This window comes from Perca flavescens, chromosome 11 (assembly GCF_004354835.1).
Source record: "Perca flavescens isolate YP-PL-M2 chromosome 11, PFLA_1.0, whole genome shotgun sequence".
Lineage (NCBI taxonomy): Eukaryota > Metazoa > Chordata > Actinopteri > Perciformes > Percidae > Perca > Perca flavescens.
In genome coordinates this window covers 10,828,549-10,840,149 of record NC_041341.1, presented here as the reverse complement: position 1 = coordinate 10,840,149, position 11,601 = coordinate 10,828,549, and the positions used below count along the sequence as shown (strand labels likewise).

Here is an 11,601-nt window from a genome sequence, read left to right as displayed (position 1 = left end):
AGGCATCAACTCATCAATGGAGTATTATCAATGAGTTGTATTTTCTATGTACTAATATCTATTTTTGAAACCAAATGTACCATGAAATAATATTATATTAAGCACATTAAATAGTATTAATGGTATTTATTTGAGAGTATATCGCAAAATCTGGTGGGTAATTATCCATAATTTGGTATTTATTATATACTTACAAACAGGGCTTTAAATTGAGACCTGCCAACCCGCCAAATGCGGGTAAAAAATGAACAATTTGGCCGGTGATGAAGTATTGATGTAGTACAAATCCTACATTTCCCATGAACACTTTGTCAACAGTTGGCTACATGCCTAGCGTGCAGTATTGATTATGAGCTACGCTGAAACCGAAACGGAGAAGACGAACGGGAACGGCGCAAAACAAGCCAGAGGAACTGAAATAAAAGCAGTGTAGTTAGTTAGGAAAAAAGTGTAACATCTGATTGGCTGGTTACTTTAAAGCTAGCCATGCTGGCTGGTGATCAAAAATGTTAATTTAAAACCCTGCTTACAAAAACAGTAAACAGTATGTACCTGGTGCCAGTACTTCAATATAAAACTATACTTTTTCCTCGAGAATATTCTGTGATTATTGCTCCAAAAAAAAGTAATTACCTGAAGTGAGCATAAAGAAATAACAGAGTAATAATTGTACATTGCTTTCTTGGTATTTATTGGGAAAACCCATCGTTTCACAATTTCAGCATCAAAATTGTTTTTCAGGCACTTTGGTTCAAAAGATATTCTCTCTTGACTAAAGGATCCAAAACACACAAAAGGTATTAAAGTTCAACGGTCTGGTGACTCTCAATGGTTCTATTTGAACAAGTTTTCACATTTAAGATATAAAACACTGATTTCAGCACCTTTTGAAATCGACAGCAGCTTCAAGGTTGAAAAAGAAAATCAGCTTGAGAGCGTAGGATGGTGGGTGAATAAAGCAGCAGCACTATCTCTTCTCCGAGAGATAGATTCGCCCTTCAGCGAGGCTTTTAACACATTTGATTCAGGAGCAGCAGAAACGTGCTGCTGTGAGTGGAGCTTTTCATTTTCTTTCTCCTCCATCTTGTCATAGGCAACCAGAGCTTAAGACACAAAAGGTACTTTTGCCACAGAGATTCAGAGCCTTTAGCCCACACTTTGGGGTTTGTCTGTGATGGTGAGCTGGCTACCGTTCCACAACCAGGCCAACGTTTGGCAGAGGCTGTCGAGACACAGCCACGTCGATGTCTCGCATCAGTCACTGCGTCTTTAGAGCTTTCCTTGTCTGACCTTTTCAAGATTTACCGCCAACAACAAGCATAAGTGTACTCCCCCTCCGCTCTGACCTTTTGGTTGCCGCCGCCCTTTATTACCTTCTGTCATCTGGGACCGGTCTCGTCTCCGCGTCGCCTCAGAGCTCCACGGTCCGCAGGTGGCCGCGGGGGGAGACTGCAGCCAACACGCTCCGGGGCAAACACTCGGACTGCTCCGCGGTGCTGCCGCAACAAGACCAGTGGGGCTTCCCGGGGTGTCCTTTATGACCGTGACCGCAACCTTTAAATCCTCCTGCAGTCAGACAGACAGGTATGGAAGACAGACAGACAGACAGACATGTGATTAAGAACAACTTTGGGGTTTGTAAGTCCTTCCAGGGAAGGAGATTGTTGAGTGTTAAAATAAAACTTTAATCATTTAAAGCACATTTGTTTTATATCAGACTGTCTTGTAGCCTGATAAGCCAGACCCACATCAAGATGTTTGGTCCTAGGACTCACCATTGGCAGGGCTCAATCCGAGGGGCGGGATAAACGGTTGTCTTTCAAATTCCCTCTGAACGTAATAGGATAGCGCTACAACCAGGCAGAGCAACGAAGAAGGAAGAGAAGCTAGTTGATAGTTTAAACTTTTACCGTATCCGGTCGGCAAAACTCCGAACACATCTTCCTTTTTAAAGAATGATTTTTGTGCCGTTCTTTGTTCTTTTCTCAAAGAAAAGCTGAACTCCAAGTCCAGAAGACAGCTGTTCCCAGCAGCAGCAGCCATAAGCCTGCCCACCGACTCTATACACGATATGATTGGCCTGACCAGTTTGGTTTTTCCACTTTCCACTTCCACGACTACTACTTATTTGACACCATTACTTAATAGTTTCCTTGCAGATTCTGCATAATGAGTATTTTTACTTTTGGTATTTTAAGCACATTTCGATGCGGATACTTTTGCACTCTTACTTTTACTTGTAACAGTAGGTTTACTGTAGTATTGCTACAAAGAAAGTGAATCATCTTAATATGCTTAACTCTCCAAGAAGTATACCTCAATTGTTTTGTATATACTCGCTATATATTAACAAAACTATATATAACTGCATGTGCAGGACACAGCAAAATGGATGCAGATGTGAACAAGGTGACTTCTACGGTTGAATGATTACACCTGAAGGGAAAAATGTCCTTCACATATTCTTACAATGTTGTATATCATCATCGATCTTTGAAGTAGTGCAGCTAATGGCGTTTTTCCATTATGTGGTACCTGCTCAACTCGCCTTGACTCTACTCACCTTTTTTGGTTTTCCATTATGAAAAAAAGTCCCTGGTACCTGTCAAAAGGTACTTTTTTTTTAGTATCACCTCCGTCGAGGTTCCAAGCGAGCTGAGGCGATACCAAAAAGGTGACGTGAAAACCTGCAGACTACTGATTGGTCGGAGAGAATCGTGACTAATCGCTGCGTCATCACTGCTAGTGACAGAGGGGGGTGTCCTGAACAAACCCGCCATTTCTAAATAGTTTAGCCAGTGGTGTTTCTTTTTTTTGCTGCCTCCAGCTTCTTCTGGCTGTGGCAACAACAACACACCTTCGACGTTCTGTGTGTGTGTGTGGCGTTAGTTCACGGCAGATTTCTGCGGTGTGGCTATGACGACCAGCCACGCTCGCCTCATGCATGAGGCGGTACTTAATCTGCAATGGAATAAGGAGGACAGGGCACCGCGGTCGAGCCGAGTAGAGCTGGTACTAGCAGTGGGTAGGCGCCGTTATATTGTCATTTCACATTCACCCTGCCATTTCTACATGCTGAGTTAAGATGGAGAGAAAAAGGATGATTGTGATAAAGACAGTAGGAGCTTCTTAGTGAGAATACTGTGCCTCTAAAGAGGCACAGTCTTGTGGCTGCATGGAAAAAAAAATAGACAAATGTCTAGGACAGTTTTCTTTTGAAGAAGTGTAACTGTATCATTTCTGATGTGTTTCAAAAAAAAAAAAAGACTGCACATGGAGAGCAAAGATATCAGATATTTGCAATAACATAACCTGTTTGTCCTCAAAACAGAAGCCATCACATTAAAAAAAAAAAAACACAGATGATAGTAATAAAGCTTTTCTCTCTCTATGTCCTACCTGAGAACAAAGTGTACCATTTTTGTTGTGATTGTTCATTGTGAAAAACTGAATAGAAGCTGTCCTTCTGACCAGACATTTTAGAAGATCTCTTCTGTGTACCTGGCATGGTTCCCGCGCAGCCACAGCGAGCCTCTTTGGCTCCTCCACTGGAGCAGAAAGAGCAGCAGTGAAACGTCCCGCTGTGACGCCTCAACTTCCTCTTCACATTCAGAAGAAACGGAGAGCCCTGCAGGACGAGACGGGAGAGAGTCAGTGAGCCGCTGTCCGTCTGTCTGAGTCGACATTATACAAGCCGACATTAAAGAGCTCATATTATGCTCATTTTCACCCTGTGTGCTGAGATCTCGGTTTTAGCTACAGAGTGAGACCTCTCACTTCTGTACCATCTTTGTTAGGAGTCACACATGCGCAGTAGCTAGGTAAGGACTTCTAGCCAGTCAGGAGCAGAGTATGAGGGAGTGCCACGCTAGCAGCTAGGCGAGCATTATAACGTGTGTTACAAAGTGACGCACGTTCATCACGGAAGTAAAGGCTGGACTACAATAGAGCTGTTTGGAGCAGTTTGTGAACAGTGTTTTCGGTTGGAGATGGTAAGTCCCTTTGGGGGGGACTTTGGGATTTTTCACTTTGTAAACCTATAACATGCATGCACACACACACACATAAAAAAATGACACAATAAAGGAAAGGGAAAAAGACAAAAAGCATAATATGAGCACTTTAAAACAAAAAAACCCAGAAAAGTGGCCGCTGTCTGATAACTCAAACCGTTATCAAGCATCGCAAAAGGCAAATTTCACAGCCTGTTTAATTATTCATTTTTGCCTGAAGAGGATTTTGCCCATGTTGATTTAATTTGTCAGGATGATGTTAACAGCCCTGAGGTGGTACGCTGTGAACTGCTGGCAGCACCACGGCTCAGTCCAACTTCACATTCAGCTATTCTTACATGCCGTTCTCAACTGCCAACACACAATTAACAACAATTGTTTTCAAATATACAGTATAATATCAGAAAATGCATTCCCTGCATTATTGTATTTTGGTGTGACGTTCTCCTGGAGTCGGTTTTCGTACCTTGACATGTTGAGCTTTGACACAAACCCACACCGAGTAGGTTCCTGACTCTTCAGGCGTGTATGAAACTCTGTAGGATCCATCGCTGTTGTCAACCACAGTCGTCTCCAATGTGCTGAAGGAAAAGAAAAGAAAATCATCTTGTCAATAATACTGTAGAATATCAGGGAAAAAAATTTAACTGATAATCAATTCTTTTGGAAATGAATGTGAAGGGCATTGGTTTCTTGCATTTTATCATCACCTCCTTTTCACAATTCACTGTAACAATAACAACCCTCAGCAGAGCATGTAATAAACTTCTTTAACTTGCAAAGTTAGCTTTTTTTTGTATTGTAAATCATCCGATTCTGAATCAGCAACTTCTTAGATCGAGGGTGATTTTTGCACCAAGCTTTAGCCAAATTCTTCTCAGACAACCAGAGATCAAAACATACAGTTGTACCTATTGAGAACTTCTTGATCTCTGCACGACAATTCAAGTACATAACGGTGTTGATACGTTAGAGGCCGGCCTATTTCATGCATCAACATGTTATTAACCGTTATTTTTACTGCATAAACTAGGAGGCTGCGTTGATTACTGAGATGTGACCAACACGTTTGATGTGAAGAAGAGGGACAAAGCTTTGTGGGGTTAGTTATTAAAAGCCTGGTGCTAGATGTTCTCAAGGCAACCAAAGGAGATCTGGCGTTAAATGTGGCTTAATAATGCATGTCACTCAAATTACACACTGTAGATGAAACACAGATGGCGTCCTCACGCGGCTGTAACAGTTAATAAACTAAGCAGGCAGGCATTGTGGATAACTGATGATGGTAACAACCAGTTATGAATGAATGAATGCATACCTTTACTGTCATTGCATGTTCACATACAACAACCTTTTTCTGGGTCTTATAAAAGAAAACTGTTCCGATTCACTCTGCTCAAGCACACACTCGTACTCGCACATTGAGATAGAATTAGTCTCGCAATGCCAGACCTTCCTCCACAGCGCTGTGGAGGAGGGTCTGGAATTTCTTTAAACCAATCACAATGGTCTTGGGCGTGGCTAAGCCGGACGGAGCAACGGTGCCTCTGCAAGATAGCCTGGGGAAGGAACTTGTTTTGGTGGAACATGTGTACGTTCAAAACTTGTTTTAGTTGTGCAACAGATTGGACAGATAGTCTAGCTAGCTGTCTGGATTTCCCCTGCAGAGATCTGAGGAGCAGTTAATCCACCGGAGGTTAGAACACCAACACAAAGAACGCGAAAGGAGACGGACATCAGGCCTAAAAAGAGGGACATCCGACGGAATCTGAACAATCCCGGAAATGAAACGTTGTCGATATACACCAAGATGGAATAGATGCTAAATAAGATAAAATATGATAAAATAAACTGCTGAAAAAAATATTTGGATTAAGTGCATATACAGTTATTTCAAATCATTTAAATCATTGTGGTGGTAAGGAAAGAGGGGGGGGGGATTGGGGGGTAAGAGTTCAGTTTGTGTGAATGGCTGTGAGGACAAAACTGTTCCTTAGTCTGGAGGTGCGGCATTTTATGGCCCTGTGGCGTCTTCCAGAGGGCAGCAGCGTAAACAGATGGTGAAAAGAGTGAGTGCTGTCTTTTACAACCCTGCAGGCTCTGCCGTGGCAATAAGATAGGACACTTCCTGGTATTGCCTATTAATGGAATACAACAACTTTTTTTCTGATTAAATAATGTTTAATTGAAGAAAAACATGATTTTGATTTTGATTGATGATTGCTGGTTTGATAAGGGTGCAGCTCCTCCAACCAAAGGGACAGAAATAGTGCAGTACACAGGTGGGGAGGGCTCTGTTGACCTGCTCTGAGCAGCTGGGCGGCAGCCGGCGAAACACTTGATCAACCTCGACAGTAGTGTGCTGCTGGATTGTCAATGACACTCCCCTCACTGAGGGAAGAAAACCTCACCGTGCGCCATGAAAAAGCTACTTCACCAGCACAAATATAATAGTGCTGCTACTAAGGATTATTTTCATTGCTGACTGATCTGTTGATTATTTTCTCAATTGATCTCAATTTGTTATTTGGTCTAAAAAATGTCAGTGTGCGTTTTCCAAAGCCCAATATGCCGTCCTCAAATGTCTTCTTTTTTTAACAATGTTTTTATAAATTTTTCATTGCAAGTAAAATTTTCAACCTGTCCCAACACGCACCAAAATGTGTCTTTCAGTGGCCGGGTTGGCTCAGTGGGTAGAGCAGGCACACATATACTTAGAGGCTTATGCCTCGACGCAGAGGTCCAGGGTTCGAGTCTGACCTGTGACGATTTCCTGCACGTCTTCCCCCTCTCTCTCCCCTTTCTCACCTAGCTGAAAATATTTACATTTTAGAACCTATAAACTGAGATTTTTTACTTTGTTTTCATAAAAAATGACTCAAACGGATTAATCAATTATCAAAATAGTTTACAACTAATCGATTAATCATTGCAGCTCTTGAATATAGAGCCATCAGTACCTTGCTCCAGGACTCTTCTTGTCTGGCTGAAGTAAAGCTGTATCACCTACCTGGCCTGTTCCCTCTTACCTTGTGTCTCAGAAAGATCCTGCAAAGCTAAAATGTTGACACAGCACTCACCAGTTTTTCTTCTCCTTGTGAACGATGCTGACCAGGACATGCTCTCCACCTCGTGCCACCTGCTCCCCAGCTGAGTCTCGGCACACCAGGGCGAAGTAGCCCTGCTGCCCCTCCACGCCCCTCTGTAGACCTGTGGCCAAGGGGTTAGAGGTTAGGGGTGTGAATCTTCACTGATGTCAAAACTCCATTACAATTATCCTGTCAACGATTCTAATCGATATCACGATGAATCATCATGCGTCACCTCCTCAATATTATTATATATTGCTACACATGGTTTTCATAGATAGATAGATAGCTAGATAGATAGATTGATACTTTATTGATCCCCAAGGGGAAATTTAAGGTCCCAGTAACTTAAAGACATCACACACACACAACATACACATAGTAAAATAACAAATCCACATGAATTATAAGGACAATAAAAGAAAAGATACTGAATAAAAAATCCACATGTGTACTCATCAACAAATCCAAACACTCAGATATATCTATGAAATCCCCTGTTTATTGTATCTGCTCTTAAAAAAAGACACTTCCTGAATGAAGCGGACTCTGAACACAGTAGACAACAGACAAAAGGCAAAAACTAAAAAAAGCAGCGGCCAGAAAATCACTAAGCAACATCAGTAGGCAATAATCGATTACAGTCCGTCACTGCATGGATGCAGAATCGTCCAGGTCTGCATGGTGATGCATCGATAAAAGGATTTATTTCAACCCCCCCCCTATTAGAGGTTACAGGCCATAAGCATGAGCTGACAAACACACATATACAGTACATATGTCAATGCACAATGTCCATTTATAGACAAACAAACATAATGCACATAAGAAACACACCTTGAGGGCATACATGGACAAATATTAACACACACAAAAACAATTGATAGGAGAAGCAGGAAGGGCTCTTTCACACAAACACACACTCAACAACACTCAAATTGGCAAAACTACACACTGGGGGTGGAAAAATAATCGTATGTATCATGATTATTTTTGCCGACGATTTTTCCGTAGAAACGATATTTTTAAATTTGATTTATTTTTTTTTACCAGTGATTCACCTAAATATTTTCTGTTTATACGGTACGGCTGACAGCGACTATCCGTTTCTAGCCAAAGACATGGAAAGCAGAAAATGCAGAAAAATCCATGTTATGTACTTCTTAACAAATGAAATAAATGTCAGATTGACTGACATGTGATGTGCACATTTTTAAGAAAACAATTAGTTTTTAGAAAATGCCCCATGGCATATTGCTTCTAGAAGGGTATTATTCAACTTTTGGTTTTGTTAAAGAAGGAAAAGAAAATTGCAACACTCAATACTATATAAATGAAATAAATGCAATAAATGAAAATGGCGATACATATCAAATCGGCACCCATGTATGTCGGGAAAGAATCAAATCGGGACAAAAGCATATCGTCCCAGCACTACTTCTCACACAAACTTAGAAGGTTTGTGATCCTGCACATGCACATCACTTTAAAAGAGCCTCTTCATCGTTCAGACACACCACAAAATGGAGACACTTAGACCTCTGTCTTTTGTCCCTTAAGACTGCAGTGACAACATCTTACCCTCAAAACAACCTCCTACTGAGTGCTTACGTGAGCCACTTTCGCCCTAAACATATGGTGACTGCTGCCAGTGGAAGTGGGACTCCAGGCACTGCTGGGCGTCAGTGTTGCTGACCACAGTTTTCCAGAACCTCATCATTATTTAGTGTTTCATTAACTTGTTCCGCTTTGCTCGGGGGGGACACAATCGCTGAAGATATTCATCAGCTGATGTGGGGTTCTTGTCGCGTTAAAGCCAACATAATTTGCGCTCATATCCATGATTTATGTTGCTTTGCATTTTCTTGTCAGACTCTGTTAGCTGCGCGATAACTAATGATCCAACACATCGTATTCATCTTTTATTATCCAGCGTTCTCCAGTAGCTGCAGGGGCATCTGTTTGGAAGCTGTTGAAGCTGCTACTGTTGCTAATGAACTATATTAACTTATTCTGCAAATTCTGTTCTTCTAATTTATGTGATCTCAATAAAATTGAGAATAAGGTTCATTTAGCTTTGTATTGTCCATGTTGTCGTGATTTAGGATTGCAATTATTTAACAAAGTTAAAGGAAAAGAGATGAGACAGGATATAGATCTGTTAGTTTGGTTGTTTGAACATAAAACATTTTTATTTGCAGACATTTTTCAATCGTGGGCTAAAAGAAAGGCGGCTTTGTATCGATGGTTCTCTGTCTGGAAGTGACATTCCCTGTTTATTTATTTATTTACTTATTTTTCTGTGGTTGTAGTTTTTTTATGTATGAAATGTTTAGTTCTAGTTGGACAATCTCTGGGTTACACTATTGTGTAATGGCTGTTGCAATAGGTTTTTATTTATTTTTTTATTTTGTAAGAAGTAGAGTATGTTGTGTGTGGACATTGGACCGGAAGCTGTGGATAAAATATCTTTTGTACTGATGTCATGTAATTCTGTGTGGGATGGGCCACTTAGCGGCATGACATGTAAATAAAATAGCATTAATTCTGTTTCTACTCCGTCTTTTTACTACAGCAATACTTGTATTATTACCATTACTTTTGCTTAGTCTTGTATAAAGTACTTGAAAGCAAGTATCTTCCCAGAAAATGACTTTGGTAGAAGTTAAAGTCACCTTTTAGAATATTACTTAAGTAAAAGTCTTAAAGTGCTCATATTATGCTCATTTTCAGGTTCATAATTGTATTGAGAGGTTATACCAGAATAGGTTTATGTGGTTTAATTTTCAGAAAACACCATCTTTTTGTTGTACTGCACATTGCTGCAGCTCCTCTTTTCACCCTGTGTGTTGAGCTCTCTCTTTTAGCTACAGAGTGAGACATCTCACTTCTGTACCATCTTTATGGGAGTTGCACATGTGCAGTAAGTACTGCTAGCTTGTCAGTTGCAGAGTATGAGGGAGTGCCACGCTAGCAGCTAGGCGAGCATTATAACGTGTGTTACAAAGTGACCACGTTTGTCTCTGAAGTAAAGGCTGGACTACAATAGAGCTGTTTGGAGCAGTTTGTGAACAGTGTTTTCTGTTGGAGATGGTAAGTCCCTTTGGGGTGGACTTTGGGCTTTTTCACTTTGTAAACCTATGATGTGCACAAAAATATATATAACACAATGCAAGAAAGGGGAAAAGCATAGTGTGAGCACTTTAAAGTATCTGATATTTACTGAAAGTATCAAAAGTCATTTTTGGATATTAAGTGTACTTAATTATTAGAAGTGAAAGTAAAAAAAAAAAAAAAAAAAAAAACGGATTATGACCAAAGGTATGTAACATTATCTTCCCCACTGTCTTCAGGGTGTTCGTCGTCTGTTATGTTTGTGGCAGAGCATGCACCAGGTGATTCCATGACTATGAGTGATTATGCTTCCTCCTCTTCTTCGGTCGTTTTGGCAAATGTTTTCTTTTTTTATTGCCGTTTGGCAACAAACAGGCATTACGTCACCAACCGGAATAAAGCGTGCATTAACTTGCAATCTAGAACCAATGATTCACCAAACCTGCTTTTTTCCAGTGTAACCCATTTCTTCTGATTTTATTTTGTAGTAACGAGTAACTAAGATGCTTAGGGGAAATGTAGTGGAGTAGAAGTATACATTTTAATTAGTAATGTAGTGGAGTAAAAGTAAAAGTTTCCGGGAAATATAACTAATGAAGGAAAGTACACATACGGGAAAATTCTACTTAAGTACAGTAACAAAGTATTTGTACTTGTGTTACATTACAACACTGCTCTTGCTGTTACTGAAGCTATTGCTGCTAATATCACGCCATTACTGTAGCTACTACTGCTAGCATTACTATTATGTTTAAATGCTAAAAGGTTGCTGACATTATGCATCAATATTTTAACACTTGGGAGTGGGCCTTTCTTTTATTAATACAGAATGTTACTATTGTCTTATTTATTGATTTTTTTTAAAAAGGCCCTGCACGCTCATTGTGCACACACACAGCTTAATTACCTAGGCTAATCAGAGCTCTTCACAGGGCTGGGAGTGTACAGGCTGTGTCTGACTGACACTTCCCAGACATTCCTGTGGTTTAGGATAGAGCAAATAACACTTTAATCATTTTTATTGGTACATGATGTCTGCTCACATATGGTTAGCTACTCTTCACATTCTAGCTATTTGTCCTCAAACATAAGATTGAGTGCAGTAATTACTACCACTGCCCTCGCCAAAACTTCTACTACCACAATTACTATCATTCGGACCAGTAGTCTATTGCTACTATCCATGCTGCTGCTAATGGGCGTGAATTATCGGTGAATTTATGTGTGTGTGCTTGCTAAGCCGAGTAGCTGCCCCCGCTACAGACGCAGCTGTTCTGGCCCACATTCCACCTGTGCTGTGGACCAAAATCCACCACTTCAAACCCTCTTATCACACAGAGAGGGGATAATCGCCGGTAAGCCTTTGTGACTTCTGGTTTTTAATA

At 40.7% G+C, this 11,601-nt stretch overlaps 1 protein-coding gene across 2 annotated transcripts in view; it reads right to left on the bottom strand.

The window, feature by feature from the left end:
- Positions 1 to 670: 670 nt before the first annotated feature.
- The window catches only part of trim45 (tripartite motif containing 45), a 17,682-nt gene continuing 6,751 nt past the window's right edge, over positions 671 to 11,601 (bottom strand). For both annotated transcript variants that reach the window (XM_028591729.1, XM_028591730.1), the window contains exons 5-8: positions 7,094 to 7,223; positions 4,480 to 4,594; positions 3,502 to 3,628; positions 671 to 1,566 (exon numbers count right to left, since the gene is read on the bottom strand). In XM_028591729.1, coding sequence (XP_028447530.1) covers positions 1,412 to 1,566; positions 3,502 to 3,628; positions 4,480 to 4,594; positions 7,094 to 7,223 — 527 coding nt within the window. In that variant the 3' untranslated portion in view covers positions 671 to 1,411. The remainder of the gene's footprint in view (positions 1,567 to 3,501; positions 3,629 to 4,479; positions 4,595 to 7,093; positions 7,224 to 11,601) is intronic.